Source organism: Zalophus californianus, chromosome 1 (assembly GCF_009762305.2).
Source record: "Zalophus californianus isolate mZalCal1 chromosome 1, mZalCal1.pri.v2, whole genome shotgun sequence".
In the NCBI taxonomy this organism is placed as follows: Eukaryota; Metazoa; Chordata; class Mammalia; order Carnivora; family Otariidae; genus Zalophus; species Zalophus californianus.
This window is the reverse complement of record NC_045595.1, coordinates 215,650,841-215,669,994: the sequence shown is the minus strand read 5'-3', so window position 1 is coordinate 215,669,994 and position 19,154 is coordinate 215,650,841. Positions and strand designations below refer to the sequence as shown.

The window sequence follows — 19,154 nt, the reverse complement described above, 5'->3', positions numbered from 1 at the left end:
GAGGCCTCACCCACCACACATGTCTCTGGCCCATCTTCATAACCCTGCTCTTTGCCCCCAGCAATGTGTGCCCAGCAAGGGGGACCCCTAGACTGAAAAGGCCCCACCTAGAGAGCAGCAGTAGAAACACACGTGTCCACCTATCTCGCTCGCGTCTCCTAACTTCCCCTGCTGAAGGTGCTGTCCGTGGGTGGGGACTATTCTTACAGAGGGTCTTGTAGGAGGTGCCAGGTGAGCTGCTGGGCCCTGCGGATTTGGACATCACCCTCGGGGCCACAGGAGCCTGACAGCACCTGCCGCAGGGTTCACGGGGCATCGCGTGGTAAGGCACACCTGCACTCCCCCCAAAATGCCCCCTGACTCGGCTTCTCGGTAGACGCCAGCCCTGCTGTAAGCTTTATCCATCTCACGCTCGCAAACTGCCTCATAGGAACGTGAGAAAAATCACGATTCTGTAGCCGTTACTCAGCTAACTTGCTCGAAGATGAAACCAAGGCCCTCAGGTTTCCACCTTAAAACCACACACCAATTTTCAAAGAAGTTTACAAAATCACTCTTTCTGTGCCTGCTACAATTGTTAAGTCCTAGTTTGGGGTTTGAACAATTAAAAACACAGAACTTTCAACATGAAACTCCTCACCACTCGAGTCCTGTCCGTCGGGTGTGGGAGACTCAAGCTGAGACCAAAGGCGCCGGAGCTCTTCTTGCGACTGAGCCTTCAACTCTGCGTAGGATGCCCGGAGGCTCTCTAACTGGAAAAGGAAGGCAACAGTGTGAGACGCCGCCTGAGACCAAGCCCAGAAGGTCTGCACCCAGCTCTGGGGGCACGCAAGGCGAAACCCCAAACCTGCAGCCAAGAGAAAACCAGCCACAGCGGCAGCACAGAGAGACTACAGCTCATTTCTAACAGGGCCTTTACCTGCTTGTAGTCTTGTTTTCTCCTGAGTGAGGATGGAAACTTTCTCCGTTGTCCTAAACACGCATCCTTCTAACTTGTCAGGGGAGGGAGGGCTGGACTCCTTCCCAGGCTGCGGGGGGCCCCTCTGTTGTCCACCCCAGGGGCCCTCCCTCCCCCTCCTGTGGCATGCTGGGTTTTCTCTGCATTTTTCAGTTAACCCCCCTGGAAAGGGTCTCTTCAGGGGTGAACGGAGTCAGCCCACCCTGCACCCACAGAGCTGAGAGGAGCAACCACCGTCTTCACGGGGGCCCGGGGTCAGGCCACAAGTTGCCCACAGCACGAAGTAGGTGGGTACGCGTGCAGGGCTGAGGGCTGAAGGACAAGCCCTGCCAGAGGGGACACGGGACGTGGGAGCTTTGGCCTACAGTGGCCCTGAGGTCAGCCTGCTGCCTCATGGATGGCCCCACCAGCCTCACGCAAGGACAGGACTGAAGGTGCCCTTCCATGTTCCTTTCCCATCTGCAGGGGAGAATCAGCATGGAGGTGACGAGGAAAGGCAGCCGGAGCAGGTGTGAACGCCACGGGCACAGAAGCACAAGCTCCTCCGGACTCTCCTCTGAAATCCGGGCATAGGCCGAGATGAACTCGGCCTCTCTGACTTCTTGGCCTGATGCCTGGGGCACTGACGATCCTCGGACAGAAGCCCTCGGTGTCTGAGTAAGATCTGACCACACCCTGCACGGTGGGTATGTGGTGTCATGCGGGCAAAGAGTTCTGAATACACAAGCAGCAGAAATGTTTCTGGCTAAATCTTCTCAGGACTTCTGTGCTTATTTAGGGTTATGGTCAGAGAACATGGCCTTAGACCCCTAATGTCTGGAGTCTGTGTCTCAGGGGCACTGGTAAAAAATACAAATTCTGTGTGTGTACGATTCAGCATAGGTTAGGTTAGGTCAGCTCCACAAACTCTATCCTTACTTCTCTATCTACTAAAACCGACAGTCTCTTTAAATTTACTACTTAAGGGGCACCTGGGTGGCTCAGTCGTTAAGCGTCTGCCTTCGACTCAGGTCATGATCCCAGGGTCCTGGGATCGAGCCCCGCATCGGGCTCCCTGCTCCGCGGGAAGCCTGCTTCTCCCTCTGCCCCTCCCCCTGCTTGTGTTCCCTCTCTTGCTGTGTCTCTGTCAAATAAATAAATAAAATCTTTAAAAAAATAAAAATAAAAAATATATTTACCCCTTAAGTTTCAGCAAATAACAACGTGAAACAATCCCATCCAAAATCTTCTAAAACCTCCCCTCCCTTGCCAGCTGGAATACAGAAGTCCCTGCCCACCTCCATCTGTTTTTCTGCCTCCTGGTCTCGGAGTCTCTGCTCCAAGTCCCGCACGTACTGACCGCGCTCAGACTGCAGGTCTTCGCGTAACTGTCGCAGGGTTGCTTCCTGTTGGGTCTCCAGAGTCCTCAGGGCACCTGGACAGCAGCACACACACCCCTGAGGGCGTGGCCTTCTCAACCACGCAGGAGCACAGCTCCTTCCGGACCCCGAGGCCCCAGCACCCTGCGCTCCTTGGGAGCGGCCCGGACAGGCACCACCTCCTCACCGCGGTGGCACCGAGTGACAAGAATAAATAATCGCAGCATTACTTTCTTGGTAACAATTTAATAATGGGACATGGACAAGTATCTCTGAAACAAAGGTTTCAGGAGAGGTGAGGGAGCTTGAGAAGTCTGTGGTCAACGAGGGGAGACCCCCAGGCTCAGCCTGAGCCACTCAGCGGGCCCCGCACCCGTCTCCACCACTGTGGGCGACACGCACCCACAGCCCCTCTGGCAGTGAAATGCAGGATGCTCATGCCCAGCGTGAGCCTGGCATGGCACGTGACTTTTGTTCTAGCATTCCACACAAGCACTCAGTCCCCTCTTCAAACCTGCTCATTTTAATTTGAAACTCACATTCAGCCTGATTTTTGGCTTGAAAAATCTTCTCCAATTCAGCTTTCTGTTCTGCCAATTCTTTCTTAAACTGGTCTTGTAAATTCTCCAATTCCAACCGATGCTTTGCAGACAATTCTCTGCGTAGGTTTTCTAAGCATAAACCTCTCTCCGACTCCCAGTCTTGCTTCAGGTTCTAATTCAAGTAAGGAGAGGAAAAAGACTATGGGCCAAGAGTGTACTATCTGTGGTAAAAAATTTAAATTGCATTTGAAAGCCAGGCGTGGGCAGTCACTGTGCCCAGACCAGACTGCCACTACAGGAAGCTGAATGGTCCCCACTACAAACAAGGACAGGAGCAGAGAAAGCAAGGACCACCTGCCCAGAAACAGAGCGTGGACGGAGGTCATGCTCAACAATTCACACACCCGTGCTCCACGAAAGACCCAGGACGCTACAGTGACATCACCTGACCTCTGCTGAGGGCTGGCTTGGTCCCACATGCCCTAAGAAATGAGTCCCCACCGTCCAGCTTAGAGGGGTAGGGCACAAGCCTCTAACCTAGGACTAAGAGCCGCCCTCCACCAACTGCCCGATCAGAGCAGCCAGGACCTAAACACCCTTATGTGTCCCCTGACGTCATCAACGTCCCCCAACCTCACCAGCCCCTTCCTCTGCTGTCACCGGCACCAACAGGCCTTCCACAAATGTAGCCTTGAGAAAGGGACCCATGGCCAGGATGAAAAGTTCCAGTGAGGGGCTTCCTTACAGAGGAGCTAATTCTGTCCCACCCTGAACAGAACTCTCTCCCAGGAGGGGTGTACCAGCACAGGCCGTGTGGTTAGCCCAGCACATGGTGCCGGCTGCGGCGTTGCCCACGCAGCATCTCTGCCCCCCTCCCCCAAGCTCCCGCAAGGTGCCTGGGACCTGCACCCCTCACTTTTACTCAGTGCCATGGGGTACCTCCCTGCCCTGGGACGTCCGCCAGTCCCGAAGCACAGTGAGGCCACCTGGGAGCAGACTTGAGGGTGCAAAAGAGCTTCATGTTATAGAACAAGTACACATGAAACACCCAACAAGCTGTGCTGACAAATTCAAACTGTCCAAAGAAAAGGATGCTTTTCCTCTAAAGCAAAAGGCAATGCATTTTCTACCTGCATGTTCAATTAAAGCTTTGATTGGATTCTGTCTGAATCAGGTGAGGGGCTTTCCTGTGGGGACTCCAGGCAAGCTGGAGGGATGGAGGGAACGGGGAGACGCCACACACCCAGAACGGCATTTCTACCCACGTCTACCTCTATCGTCCTCGCGTTTTTCTCCATTTCTGCCTGTAACTTCTCCTTCAGCTCGGCTGCAAGAAAAACATAAAAGCAGATCGGATCACAGAGTCTGACCACTTGGAGGGGAGAGGGCTGCCGGCACACACAGGCTGCTCCACAGGAATACTCGCCAACACTCACAGGACAACAGGGCGGGTCTGTGAGGGAACACGAATTCCACGTGTGACGTAACGAACGAATTATATTCCTGCCCAAAGCAAGGACGGAGCCTTCAGCCAGCCTGACAGCCCCCAAGCTGGGGGGTCCCTGGGCACCTTATACCCGAGTCCCCCTTCTGGTCTGTCTGCCCCGCACGAGCCCTCACACACCCTGGGCCTGTAGTCCAGGCTCCCGCCATGCCAGACTCCAGGCAAGGTATGGAAGACAGACAGGCAAAGACATTCTAGGACCTGGCAGCTCCCGAGCCCCAAGGAAGAACCACAAGAGGTACCAGGTGTTGGGAGTGCAGAAGAGGAAGGGGGCTGGGCCAGTGGGCGTCACCTGACATGGACTGAGAGGTGTGCACACCTGGGGGTGTGGGCACCAGGAAGAGAAGCAGGGGCCTCAGGGAAGGGTCAAGGGGCAGCTGGGGCCAGCCAAAGTCACACGTGGAAGGTGAGGGGCCTGAGCAAGCCCAGAGCTCAAGCAAAAGCCAGGCACCACCTCTGAGGGGAGGTCACAGGGGCCCAGCCCAAGGCAGAGCCTCACAGAGCAGAGGGCAGGCATGCGCCCCTGTGTGTTCCCATCTCCGGGGGTGAGCATAGAGAAAACAGGACAGGAAAGGGCCCAAGGTAAAACATGTTTTGTATTTTCAAAAATGAGCAAAAGCAGGGGGACATAAAACTACTTATTTATGTTTATTTGAATTTACATGAAGAAACATGGGACGGTATCCCCAGAGCCCGAGAAGACTGGCTCCCTCTGAGGGCTGGGGGTGGGACCCGGAGGAGGAAGACTTTCAACACATCCAGGGCCACGCACGCTGCTTTCATTTTTCAAATGAAAAACTCAAGAAACAGGCAGATGAGCAGAGAAATGGGGATGACTGCTCATGGGCATGGGTTTCTTTCTGGGGGATGAATGTTCTAACCTTAGATTGTAAGGATGTTTGCATGACTCTGAAACACACACTTTAAATGGGAGAATTGTATGGTATGTGAATTATAGCACAATCAAGCTGGTGTTTACAAAACTGTTTACAAAAGTAGTGACTAACAAAAAAGTAGGAAAAAACCATTAAAACATAAAATTGTATCTTAGATGCAAATAAAGGGCTCAGTCTAGGCCAGAGAACCACCAAAGGAAAGGTGCCTAAGCCGTCCACCGGGAACGACGTGGCCCCACTGGGAGCAGAGTGAGGAGCCTGTGGGATGTGGGGGTCTGTGTCCAGGAGCATCTGGGTCGGGCACAGACACAGTCCCGTCAAAGAGGTGGACACAGAAACTTCCAGCACACAAGCAGATCACCTCCAATGATGTGACACCATTTCAGAAATGAACACAAGCCCACTGGATGAGCGGACAGAAGGCAAGGGGACAGCAGAGCCCCACAGAGCAGGAAGCACACTGCTCCACCCAGGAGACAGACAGGGCCCCGAACGCGTGGCACTCGTGCGTGGGCAGGGAGATGTGGGTGGGACACGCCCCTGATGGGGGCCCTGCCCGCCTCCCCAGAACCAGCAGTAGGGGCCTTTATGTCGCAGACAAGTCATGGGGAAGCCCACGCCCAGCCTGCAGCCCCGTACCTGTCTCCCGGCTGCAGCGCTGCACCATCTCCTCCCGCTCCCGCGCGTGCTGCTCCCTGGTCAGCTCAAGCTCCTGCTGCTGCCTACTCCGCAGCAGGGCCAGCTCCTGGGCATGCCGACCGTTCAGCATGGCCCGCAGCTCTGTCAGCGCCGTCTCCTTCTCCTTCTGGAGGTTGGCCTGCGTCAGCTCCAGCTGAGCCGTGTGCATGTTGCTCAGACTCAGGCGCAGCGCCTCCAGCTCCAGGGAAGGCACCTGCTGCAGGACAGAGAGGGGCTTCTGGGGGGCTGGGGAAAGCACCAGCACGCTGCCTGGCGTGTCCGTGTCTGCCAAGACACTGCAGCAGCAACCCCTTCCCACCACCACCACAGGCTCTTACACCTGCTTCCCGAGCCTCGTGCTGCAGCACCGGCCAGCACCCCGCAGGACCTCAGGCAGCCCAGGCACAGCCTGGCAGCTCGCCAACCACCTAAAACAGCCACCCAATCCTATCCTGAAGCCCCTCCAGCCCACATATGCTCTCCCTCCACCTAAACTGCAGCTCTGCAGATCGCTGGGGCCGTTCCTCGAGGACACAGGCCACACAAAGCCAGTGGCCACGCAGGAGGCCCCAACCTCCCTTCAGGCAGGCTCCCCAGCCCATAGGCCCATCCTGGCTGGAGCCAGGTGAACAGCCATTCCAGGTGTTGCAAGACCCCCACCGGAACCATGGGACAAGAACCAGAATACAGGGCGCCTGGGTGGCTCAGTTGGTTAAGCGACTGCCTTCGGCTCAGGTCATGATCCTGGAGTCCCAGGATCGAGTCCCGCATCGGGCTCCCTGCTCAGCGGGGAGTCTGCTTCTCCCTCTGACCTTCTTCCCTCTCATGCTCTCTCTCTACCATTCTCTCTCTCAATAAATAAATAAAAAAAATCTTTAAAAAAAAAAAAAAGAACCAGAATACAGACAGGAGGAGGCTCGGGACAGTCACTGCCTACGAGGGCAAATGTGAGGCCAAGCAGGGCCCAGCAGTGGCTGAGCTAATGACCCCATCAGGAACCCCACGCTCCAGACCAGAGATGAACGCGCTCTGCACGTCACTGCTCTGGAAGGTGGGCAGAGGGAACAAAGGAGACACTTCTGTGCCTAGCTAAGATACAGGGAATCTGTGCTCCTTCCGCTGACCTGGGGAAAGTGGAGGAAGGCCAGGGTTCCAGGAAGCATACCTTATTCCCAGTTAATACAAACAACAGAAAAACATGTCTGGAACTTAGCACTTAAGGGACACCAAAAAAGCATAAAAATAAAATGAATAAAGGGGAGTGCCTGGGCGGCTCAGTCGGTTAAGCGTCTGCCTTCGGCTCGGGTCATGATCCCAGGGTCCTGGGATGGAGCCCCGCATTGGGCTCCTTGCTCTGCTCATGCTCTCTCTCTCTCTCTCTCTCTGTCAAATAAATAAAATCTTTAAAAATGAAGAAATAAAAAAAGATAAAGGAGAGCAATAAGCAGAAACCATGGGAAAAGAACATGTGTCTCCAAAGAGGCCGGTAAGGAGCTCCAGCAGGACAGGGAGGCCACAGTGAGGTGCAGGGATGCGCACCAGCACTCCCGCCGCAAGGGCGTGTCCAGAGCACCCTCTGTTTCCCGTAGGTGGCAGCCACCAGGGGAGTCGAATGTGCCTCCAGGACAGCCTGGTTCACGGCTTCTCCTCCTCGAGGCCCCTCATGACCACTGAACCACCTGTGTTTAATGAGCGGGAGCGGCAGCTGATAGGGAAACTGCCGGCTGTGCTGTGAGTGGCACCTGGCCAGACCCGCTGCCCCACGCATCCTCACACATCTCTCCACCTGCCCTTTCAAAGGCCCCCCACATAGCAAGCCTGCAGCACACACCCATCCACTCTGTGACAAACCTCTCCTACCTGCAACCCTCCCAGATCCCCAAGCCCACTGGTGCAAATTACAGGGCGAGTGTGCAGGGGTCGGCCACACCCCAAGGACCTGGATGTGGGCCCGAGCATCCCGGGTCACCTGGGTCTGCAGCTGCATCTGCTGCATCTCTGTCAGCCGCTGGAGCTCCATGGCCACCTGCTGCTGTGTGCCGGACTCACCCTTCTGTCTTCTCATTAGTTCCGCAATTACTAGCGTATATTCTTGCTCGTAGTCCTAGAGAAGCAACACGAAGGATGTGACCCAGAGCATTCACATGAGAAAGCAGTCACTAAGAACAATTATGACACACCAGAGAGACCTGAGCCCAGCAGTGTTCACGGCAGCACTACTCACAACTGCCAGAAGGTGGGAACAACCCAAGTGTCCACAGACAGGGGAAGCATACACACAATGTGGAAAAGCCATCCAGGGATATCACTCAGCCATAAAGAGAAGCTACAACACTGATAACCTCCAAACGTTAGACTCCATAAGAGCAGCCAGACACATACTGTGTGGTGTGAATAAGAAATGTTCCAAAAGGCAAATCTACAGGCACAGAATGCCGGCTGGTGGGTGCCCGGGCTGCAAGGGCAGAGGAATGGGGAATGGCTGCTAATGGGCATGGGGTTCCTTGTCGGGTAATGAAAATGCTTTGGAATTAGACAGTTGTGATGGTTGCACAATAAAATGATTGTATTAAAAACCACTGATATATATACTTTAAAATGGTGAATTTTGTATATGTGAATTCTATCTCAATAAAAATAACTATGGAAGAACACTCAACCTGTTTAAGTGGCTGAGGGTAAAGTAGAAAACCCCAGAGAGAGGCCGCTGCAGGTACTGATACTGGACAGCAGTGTGAGCTCCCCACGCTGTCTCTGGGGATCCTTACGGGAGGAATAATGTACATAAAATGCCTGGAAGTGGCGGGTGCCAATAAAAGTTGAATGAACCTGAAGATCTAAATTTGAAACATTTTATAGCTAGTAAATCAGCAAAAGTTGGTGATAATATTGATCCGCAATGTCACCAAGGTCGTGGGGAAACAACCGCTGTCAATGACAGAAAAGTTGGTGTAACTTTTTCTTATGAGCTATTCTGACAACATATGTCAAAAGCCATAGAAAGTGTTCCTGTCTTAATATTCCCAACTCTGGGGGCGCCCAGGCGGCTCAGTCGGTTAAGCGTCAGACTCCTGATCTCAGCTCAGGTCTTGATCTCAGGGTTGTGAGTTCAAGCCCCACGCTAGGCTCTGTTGCTGGGCTCACAGCCTACTTAAAAAAATTTCCCAACTCTGGGAACATTTTCAACATCACCAATCCAAAGGGAAAAGAAAAGCTACAGGCCCTCTATGAGCATCCCAGTCTCCCCCACACCCCCCCAAGGCCCACCCCACCCGGACCACGCCCCACCTGAAGCAGGCTGCTACAGCCACAAGCCTCCCAGCTTCCCCTGTGGGACAGCCCAGACCTTTCTCTCGGGCTTGTCTACAAGGCACCTTAGACTCAAAGCGAACCGAGTTTTCCTGTCCAAGCTAGGGCTCCTCCGACATTACCCACCCCAGTTAACAGCACCCCCAAACCCTCACAGTGCTCCTGCTCCTGCCTCCCCTCACAGAGACCGCACAGCAGCCCAAGGCCGGCCCTGACATCCCTCCATTCCCATGAGCGCAGCTCACTGGCCCCCACGGTCACTCGGCCTAATGTGAGGTCACTGGCTTGGAGACCAGATGACGCACTCAGAAAACAAATCCAACCTTGTCCCTCCCTTGAAAGACTCAGTGCACCTGCTGCCCTTGGGGGCAGTCCCTCCTGCTGTCCCAGCTGGCACTTGCCTCCTGCACCAGGGAGTTGGACCGGCTTGGACCGGCTCTGCCTTGGACCCATCCTTGGACCGGCTCTGCCCCCCTCCCTCTGCTCCTCTGAGACCTTCCCAGCCCTGAGCCCCGCCCCTGCAGAGGCTCCCACTGCCCCCCGCACATGTCAGTGATGCCCAGGAAGCACTCAGCACTGCTGGGAAGACGCACCCGCAAGTACCCCTCTATCTGTGAGGGCCCACAACGTGGAGGCAAACTGTTCCAAGGGGAGTGTCAGAGCCCATTAAACATCATTATGAATGCTTCATCACATTAAAGGGCTTTTTCCAATGGTAAAAGGTAATGTAGGAGCGTCCAGTTTTAAAGATAAAAGGCAGAACCTTAAAACATTTTTGCTACAAACATCAGAATTGTTGGATAAAATATAACAAAAGTGACTCTAAATGTTCTAAGGGAGGGAACAGCCCAGGTGCCAGACAGGAGGGACGTGGACGTAGAACGACCTAGGGAGACGGGGACACGTGGGAGCACCACACGCTCCCAGAACCGGTGGCTTTGCCGGGAGGGCGGTTAGAAATGAGACTGTCGGACACAGCCAGGTGTCCTGAAGGCCTGTGCGGCAGGACAGGACACATATCCTCACTGCCTGAATGCGGGAAGGCCAGGCAGCTCACCCATCATCTCCAAGTGCGGAGGCAGAGGAGGCGAGGTGGGGGCGTCTCTCCTGAAAAATTAAAAGCCAGGCCTGCTCATCATACTTGTTGACAAATTTATACATGCCATGGGATGCAGAAATCCCCAAAGAAACTGACCTAAAAATAAGTCCTAGCAAGGGCACCTGGGTGGTTCAGTCGGTTAAGCATCTGCCTTCAGCTCCCGGACCTGAGACTGAGCCTCAACCTCAGGCTCCCTGCTCAGCGGAGAGCCTGCTTCTTCCTCTCCCTCTGCCTGCCGCTCTGCCTAGTTGTGCTCTATCAAATAAATAAAATCTTAAAAAAAAAAAAAAAATCCATCCTAGCAAAGCGCTATTCCCGGGACACCAATCGGATACAAATCTGGGACCCATTTGGAGGGGCTCGCACAAGCCAGGACACAGATATTCTCAGGGAAACCACACAAACACCTCACTAAAAGTGAGCACAAAACAGGCTACTCCAGGAAGGGTAACAGGTACCTGGAGAACAAAATATTAAAGAAAAAAGGACCTCCCACAGCACCCACAAACTGTCCCACACAGGTGTGCAGCTCAGAATAACCCCAAGCCATATGGATAACTTACAGTGAAGAACTGCCACACTCTAAATACTGGGCAAAATTCAGACCAATTTGCTCATAAAAAGATAGTTACACTTAAAAGCAGCTTCAAAGTATCTCCAGGAAACATTACATAATACAAAACAATATCACTGTTTTTAAGAAATCCAAACAGAATGTCCTGAAATACAGACAGTAAAGACAAAATCAACTCAGCAGACGGATTTAAGAGCAGAGTCAGTGAAGGAAGAGAGAACCCAGATGAGATCTTCCACCAAAAGAAGGGAAGACGGGACAGGTGTACACAGAGGAGCTCTGAAAACCTTCCCTGGAATTTCAGGCCCTGGAGAAAGAAGGGCCAGACGCTACGCATGGAGATACTGCCTGGAAATTTTCTAGAAGCAACAGAAGCGAAAGGTATCAGCCACAGACTGAGAAAGACCCCATGATCCCGCATCGCTCTAGTAAAAGAACAGAAGTGCACATTTAGGCCTGCTGAAGTAAAATTCCGGAGCAGCAAATAGAAGTCTGCAAAGCGGCGGCGGCAAAAGAACGGCGGACCGACAGCTGACACAAGAAGCAGGGCAGAGCTGGACAAACACCCGGCATGTGACACATCCACCACCAACCTGAATGTCCACACCAGTAGGACTATCTTTCAGGAACAAAGGGAAAAAACCAAAAATACATTCAGGAAAACATCACCTGGGGGCACTGGCCTAAGAAGGGTCTTGCTAGAGGAAGTACTCACGTGTTCTGCAGACAGAAGGAGCGTGGCCCCACCGCGGAAGAAAAGGAATAAAGGATGAAGACGACGGAACTACGATACTAACCCTAAACAAGAACTGACCACTAAAAAATAAATAATCGGGGCGCCTGGGTGGCTCAGTCATTAAGCGTCTGCCTTCGGCTCGGGTCATGATCCCGGGGTCCTGGGATCGAGTCCTGCATCGGGCTCCCAGCTCGGCGGGAAGCCTGCTTCTCCCCCTCCCACTCCCCCTGCTTGTGTTACTGCTCATGCTGTCTCTCTCTCTCTCTCTCTCTCTCTGTCAAATAAATAAATAATCTTAAAAAAAATAAAATAAAAAATAAGTAATTCCTTACATCAGCATCACAATGTGGAAGCAAAGACACTGTCCTTCACCAGGTAAGCAGATCAACAGGCACATCCGTGCAATAAAGCAGTGAGGAGAAGGGAGCTCTGATGTAGAAACAGTCGGCCTGAATCTTGTTATCTGTTATGCTACATGATTCAAAAGTCAGACCCAAAGGCTACAGATTCTACGATTCCGTCTGTACCACAGAAAAGGCAAGAGTACAGAACAGAAATGGGTAGGCAGTCACCAGGGGCCGGGGGGGAGGGGAGGCCGACAGCCAGGGGCGCACAGGGAAACCTGCAGGGGTGGGCTGCTCTGTGAGGGGTCCTGTGGTGCTGCACTGGAGTCGGGGACGGCGGGGTGCACGCGAGCTTACTTTAATACGTGTACACACGGACAGATACATACAGAATTAACTACAGACCTGTGTGTGCACATGGACTAGTGTGCACACACACCTGCTGAGCCACCCAGAAGCGGTGACCACACCCAGCGCCCAGGTCTTGGTTTCTACACCATCAAATAAAAGGAACCAGGGCCCCTTCAAGAAATGGGTGACTCAGAACTGAGGCAGGGAGAGCACAAGATGGGCCTGAAGAAAGCCACAATGTGCTTATAAGACAAAGGACGGGACATGTCACCAGGACACAGGGGCCAGACTGAAAAAGCTCCCAATGGCCAGAGCTGGAATACTTGAAGCAACAAAAAAGATAAAACGTAGTTTGAGATTGTAACACAAAGTATAACATAAATACACATGAGCCCATATGGATATAAATACGTGATTAAATTAATGGGGGCGAAGAGGCAAATCTTCCTTACAGAAGAATTACAAATAAAATGTATGGTTACTCCTCCCTGCAGGACGCAGCACATAATTTCCCTCCCTTGAAGTGTGTGTTGGGCTCAGTGACTCTCTTTTTTTTTTTTTTTTTAAGGGTAGCACTAGGATTTATTGAACTGTGCCTTAGTACAGGCGCTGGGGCTTGCCCATGGTGCTCTTGATGTATAAAGCCCGGACGTTCTGCCAATTCTTCTTGAGCAAGGACACCAGGAAATTGACCGCTAAGCGGATGTTGTACACAAGCTCGTCATCTGTCATCTTCACATGGCCAACAGCCACTGCCAGACACAGCACCTTCTTCATCTGGAATTTGATGGTGGACTTCACTTCATCCACTTTGGCCACCATGTTCTCATTGTGGGTCAGCAAGGAAGGGAACTTGCCAGCCTTATTCAGGCCTGGGCCCAGGATTCGGGGGATCTGCTTGATCAGAGATTCTGAAGCCAAAAAGGCATCATACTTCTTGGCCAACTTCTTGACTAATTTCTTATTCTTGTTGAGTTTCTTCAGCGCCTCAATATCCATGTGGGGAATATCCACTGCCTTGGCCTCATCACAGTGCTGCTGATCCCCCAAAATACATACGGAGAACTTGGGGCAGGGAGTGGACTTAAGCCTGACGGTGCCCGAGAAGCGTTTGTCCTTCTGAGGGTCATAGTTCTTCAAACTGATCTGCAGCTCCACCGTCTCCAAAAACTTCCAGCGCTTGTGCCGGTTCCCGTGCAGGACTTCCTGCACTGCCTCGTACAGGGTGTCGCGGGACACTTTGCTGCTCATGGTTCTTCGCGCCGCAGTAACCAGAAAAGTCAATGACTCACTTTCAAAGAGGAGAGTCTGCAAAAGGGGAAACCTGGCTGACCCTGCCTGGTAGAAGGAGATTACAAGGGCACATCGCATCTGTGGTCAAATCCCTAACTTGAGTCTAATAATGAAAAAACATCAGAGAAACCCAAACTGAGGGAGAGTCCCCAAAGTAACTGACCAGTGCTATTCAAAATGGTCACCAGAAACTAAGACACTGTCAGAGGCCCGAGGAGACGAAGCAGGAAAGACGACTAAAAGCAATGTGGTGTCCTGGGAGGGGTCCCAGACAGAAAAAGCTCTTAGTGGGAAAACTGGTGAAACCCAAGCAAGTCTATTTAGTTAATAGTAACGTCGCAGAGTTTATGCCTTAGCTTTGACGAATGTGCCATGTGTCTAAAATGCTAACGATAGGAAAGTGGGGTAAGGGGTATACAGGAAGGGTCTGTACTAGCTCAGCAACTTTTCTGTAAATCTATAACTATTCCTGAATTAAAAGTTTATTTAAACCAATGAATAGCTGGATAAATAGAAGGACGAATGAATTGTGGGGTTAAAAATTATTTTTAAAAAAAGGAATGCAGGGGTGCCTGGCTGGCTCAGTTGATGGAGTGTACGACTCTTGATCTCGGGGTCGTTGAGTTCAAGCCCCACAACGGGCACAGACTTTACTTAAACAAACAAGAAGGAATGTAACACTCATTAGGATGGCTACTATAAAAAAGAGGAAACAGGTGTTGGTGAGAACGTGCGCTGTTGGTGGAAATGTAAAATGAGGCAGCCACTGTGGAAAACAGTATGGAGGTTCCTCAAAAATTAAAATTAGAATTACCATCTGATTTAGCAATTCCACTTCTTGATATACACCCAAAAGACCTGAAAGCAGAGCCTCAAAGAGGCATCTGCACACCTTATCCACAGCAGCATTACTCACAATAACTAAACCATGGAAGAGACTCAAGCATCCATCGTCAGAAGAATGGATGACCAAAAAGTGGTCTAACCATATGAAAGAATATTACTCAGCCTTAAAAAGGAAGGAAACTTTGTCACAAGCTACAACACAGATGAACCTTGAGGATATCATGCTAAGTGAAGTAAGCCAGTCACAAAAAAACCCAATTACATGATTCCACTTATGTGAGGTATCTAGAATAGTCCAAATCAGAAACAGAAAGTAGAATGGTGGCTGCCAGGGGCTGGGGGAGGGGGGATGGGGACTTACGTTAAAAGCCAACAGAGTTTCAGCTTTACAAGATGACAGAAGCTGTGGAGATGGACAGTGGTGATGGTCGCACAACACTATGAATGCATTTAATACGATTGGGCCGTGCACGTAAAGATGGTTAAGGAGCGCCTGGGCTGGCTCAGTCGGTTAAGCACCCGACTCTTGGTTTTGGCTCAGGTCATGATCTTGGGGTCTTGAGATGGAGCCCCGTGTCAGGCTCTGCACTCAGTGGGGAGTCTGCTTGAGATTCTCTCCTTCTCCCTCTGTCCCTTCACCCTGCTCCTGCATGCCGTCTCTCTAAAATAAGTAAGTCTTTAAAAAAAATGGTTAAGATGGTAAATTTTAAGGTAAGTGTATTTTATAATTAAAAAATAACAAAAACATATACCAAGGGACTTATAAATGGAGTTTAAGTATTCTAAGATCCTTGTACTTTCGAAGACTGAAGGTACTGATTAAATTTAGACGTAGACAAGTATAAATGTTGCATGTAATAAGCTCACCATTAAAAGAATAGAAACTGAATATATTATTACTTCAAAATGGGTAAAGGGAGAATCAAAAAAAATCCTCATAAAAAATAATCCAAAGCCCTGCCCCCACAAAAGGAGAAAAAAGGAAACAAAACAAACAGAAAGCCTAAATGAAACATAAGCTCAAACACATCAGTGATTACATTAAACATAAATGAATTATACTATCCACTAAAAAGACAAAGACTGTCAGAATAATTTTTAAAAATCAATCCCCCACTGTTTAGCAGGACACACATCTAAAACACAAGGATGCAAAGATGTTGGAAGGGAAAGGATAAAAAAACACCAGCACCGTGTCTGATACATTTATACAAAGTCTGTGTGCATAACTGCCACAGAAATCAGAATGGAGTTGACTTCAGGGTTAAGGGAAGACAGTAGCAGGTCCGGCACTGTCCTGTGTCTTACCTGCAGGAGGATCATGTGGTATTTACTGTGTACTTGTTAGGCTGTATGTACACTTGTGTAGTTTCTACTTTTCCATGTACATGCTATATGTCACAGGGATTATTTTTTGTTTTTGTGTCACAGTTCAAAACAAGTATAAAAACATGTATTTAAAGGTGAGCTTTGTGGACCCCACCAGAAACCATTTTTCCAGGCCATTTTTCCAGGCCCTGCCTATGATCTAGATCTCACCTGCAATAATGCAAATTAAAAACCAAACTTGCTCACTGCCTAAAGTAATGTGGACTGAGTCCAGCTAGAATCCAATGTTTAAAATACAGAATTTTAACAAAACAGTTGGAAACCAGTAAATTCAGCATCTAATAAATTTCCTTCCAAATGCTAAAACAAAACAAATTAATAAAAGTAATTAATCCAACACATGTGGAGTTCATGCCAAGTCCTGTGGCAAAAACTGGTACACATACATACAACTGATTATGAGAGAAATGAAGGTCAGGCCCAGGAAACACACTGCAACAATAGGGAAATGGGTCAATGAGGGAAGGCAGACATGACCACTATCCTCAGTGCATGAAAGGCAACCTTCTCTCTTCAACATCCGGAAGGAAAGATCAAAGGTCCCAAGGAAGGGAGATTTGGGCTCCATCAGAAGGGTCCCCAGAAAGACCTTCTGTGCAAGGGCAACATCAAGGAAGTGAGGCCTGCAGGGGAAGCTCTGTACCCAGCTCTCCTTGCTCTGAGCTTCTACTCTTGAAGGGACAGGGTCCTTCAGATACTGAGTCCTCTCTCTGGTTTGGATTTCTACCACAACAGGGAGAAATCCTCTGACAAGGTTCATACTTTAACAGAAGACCCTGAAGAATACCTCTGTGAGAACCCCAGGCTGCTCCAGATGGTTGTCATCCAGCTTCTGCTGTGGCTGCTCCAAGTGGCCTGTCCTCTCTCCACTGAGGTCCTCCACCTAAGAGGGGAAGAGCCAGAGAAGAGCATTTACAGCAATATCCAGAGCTGAAACCTCAGGCCTTCCTGCCCACACATCCAAATGCCCACATCAATTCCATTTCCTCCATAAACAATTCTCAATCTCTAAACATTTTTTATGCAACTCATTTCCCTAATGATGTTGCTGCCCCTTTACTTTTTAAGATCTTATTTATTCATTTGTGGGGTGGGGAAGGGCAGAGGGGGAAGGAGAGGGACAAGCAGACTCGATGCTAAGTGCAGAACCTGACATGGGGCTCAGTCCCATGACCCTGAGATCATGACCTGAGCCGAAACCAAGAGCTGGATGCTTAACCATCTGAGCCACCCAGGCACCCTGCTGCTCTTCTAGTTAATTAATTCTGCTTCCTTATTTCACTATGTGCATGGCACTTAAATTACTAAATTTTAGTTTCTCAATAAATGTTAACCTTTCAGACACATGCGTATTTCCTAAGCCCTTTTTATTAAGTTCAAATAGTTCATCTTCAAGATTTTCCATTTTTAGATAAATTTTTTCCTTAGTAATTTGTAGAAACAATATTTTTAGTTTCTTTTTAGAAATCATCTCAGGGGTGCCCGGGGGGCTCTGTCGGTGAAGCATCTGCCTTCAGCTTAGGTCATGATCCCGGGGTCCTGGGATGGAGTTCCATGTCAGGCTCCTTGCTCAGTGGGGAGCCTGCTTCTCCCTCTACCTCTGCTGCTCCCCCTGCTTGTGTGCACGCCCTCTCTCTCTCGTTCTTTCTGACAAATAAATAAAATCTGAAAAAAAAAAAAAGAAAAAAATCATCTCAGGGCGCCTGGGTGGCTCAGTTGGTTGAGCGACTGCCTTCGGCTCAGGTCATGATCCTGGAGTCCCGGGATCGAGTCCCGCGTAGGGCTCCCTGCTCAGCAGGGAGTCTGCTTCTCCCTCTGACCCTCTTCCCTCTCGTGCTTGCTATCTCTCATTCTCTCTCTCTTAAATAAATAAAATCTTTAAAAAAAAAAAAAGAAAAAGAAAAAAATCATCTCAAACTTGAGTTTAAAGTTTCCCAATGAAATTATCCCTGATGGTTTTTCTGCCCATGAATTGAGAATAATTCTGGGCTTTTAATCTGCTGTGCAAAATGAGTTGATAATGACTCTGCAAAAAAGTTGGGTGATGTCTAAAGATAATCTATGTTTGAAATGTGAAATCAAAGGCAGCATTCCACACCTAAATCTCTCTCATGCTTTTGTGGTCATTAACCACAGCATCACCTTAACTCTGGGTGTATATCAGGGTCTGCAGGACCCAACTGTAATTGTTTCTTTTTTAGGCAGTTATAACTACGTGAGAGGACGAATATTTCATAAATTTTCTCTCTTATGGGTCTTCTAAAGCACAATGAGAAAAATTTACTTACTTCTTTAAAAAAGAAAATAAAACATATTTTATCTTGAAATTACTACATGGGTCCACTAGACCCTTGTGTATATTTAAGATCCCAGATAGTGCTGAGCAATCTTGTTCTCCTCTATCACAATGCCACTTGATCATCCTAAGAATTACTTCGTGATACTCAACAGTTTTTCCCAACTATGCTAACAACAGCCAGAATACTGAGAAAACAAGAGAAGGGAGCGTCTAAAGAACGAGGAGGCAGTGCAGTGAAGTCACCACCCTTTCGTTTTCTTCATCACTGGAGACCACCCCTGCAGCCTGTCTCCAGCATGACAATTCATTAAGAACTTTTCATTTTCCTCCCAAAATGGCAATGAGGAGAAAACTGACCGTGAAGACTTTCACAATCGTCAAATGAATTAAAAGATGAATGCAAAGATGGCAGCACTTGAGGCCAAGGGTGGTGGCAAAACTGACAGTAAAAATGAAGTCTCAGATTACGATAATCAGGAATCAGTAAGTGAACAAAACAATATATCTGAAGAGAAAGAGGAAGCATGGTAGTCTCATCCAGTTGGTCACTCACGTGAAGGATTCCAATTCATGATATTTTACATCAAGAACCTCCACCATCCTACTTTGCTAAAAGCATATCAATATTCTTTCATTTTTTTATCTTTATGAGCCAAAATTTACTTGATATAAAGAGGTGTCAAAATTATTAATATCATTTTAACTTACGGCTTTTTTTTTTTTTTAAGATTTATTCATCGAGAGACACGGGGTGGGGGGCAGATGGGGAGGGAGAGAGACAGGCAGACTCCGTGCTGTGCACAGAGCCTGACACGGGGCTTGATCTCATGACACTGAGATCATGACCCAAGTCAAAATCAAGAGTCGTATGCTTAACCGACTGGTCAACCCAGGAGCCCCTTTACTGCTTTATTCTTACTCCTGTAAATTACTTGTGAAACTTAAAAAGTAAAGAGGGTCCACTGGACCCAGATGATA

General features: G+C 49.7%; 2 protein-coding genes across 10 annotated transcripts in view; both read right to left on the bottom strand.

Moving 5' to 3' along the window:
* The window catches only part of PCNT (pericentrin), a 127,786-nt gene that overhangs the window by 91,233 nt on the left and 17,399 nt on the right, over positions 1–19,154 (bottom strand). For 7 of the 9 annotated variants that reach the window (XR_003517818.2, XM_027581722.2, XM_027581727.2 and 4 more), the window contains exons 3-9: positions 16,665–16,760; positions 7,906–8,040; positions 5,898–6,153; positions 4,130–4,185; positions 2,856–3,030; positions 2,236–2,372; positions 641–752 (exon numbers count right to left, since the gene is read on the bottom strand). Coding sequence is in view for 8 of the 9 variants with exons in the window: in XM_027581722.2 (XP_027437523.2) it covers positions 641–752; positions 2,236–2,372; positions 2,856–3,030; positions 4,130–4,185; positions 5,898–6,153; positions 7,906–8,040; positions 16,665–16,760 (967 nt within the window). In the remaining variant the exon portion in view is untranslated. Of the gene's footprint in view, positions 1–640; positions 753–2,235; positions 2,373–2,855; positions 3,031–4,129; positions 4,186–5,897; positions 6,154–7,905; positions 8,041–14,849; positions 15,086–16,664; positions 16,761–19,154 lie in introns of those variants that run through there. The other 2 variants (XM_027581723.2, XM_027581728.2) reach the window with 2 other exon arrangements.
* LOC113915813 (60S ribosomal protein L10a-like) lies at positions 12,898–13,600 on the bottom strand. The gene has a single exon (XM_035726656.1). The coding sequence runs from the start codon at positions 13,598–13,600 to the stop codon at positions 12,947–12,949; it is 654 nt and encodes a 217-aa protein (XP_035582549.1). The 3' UTR covers positions 12,898–12,946.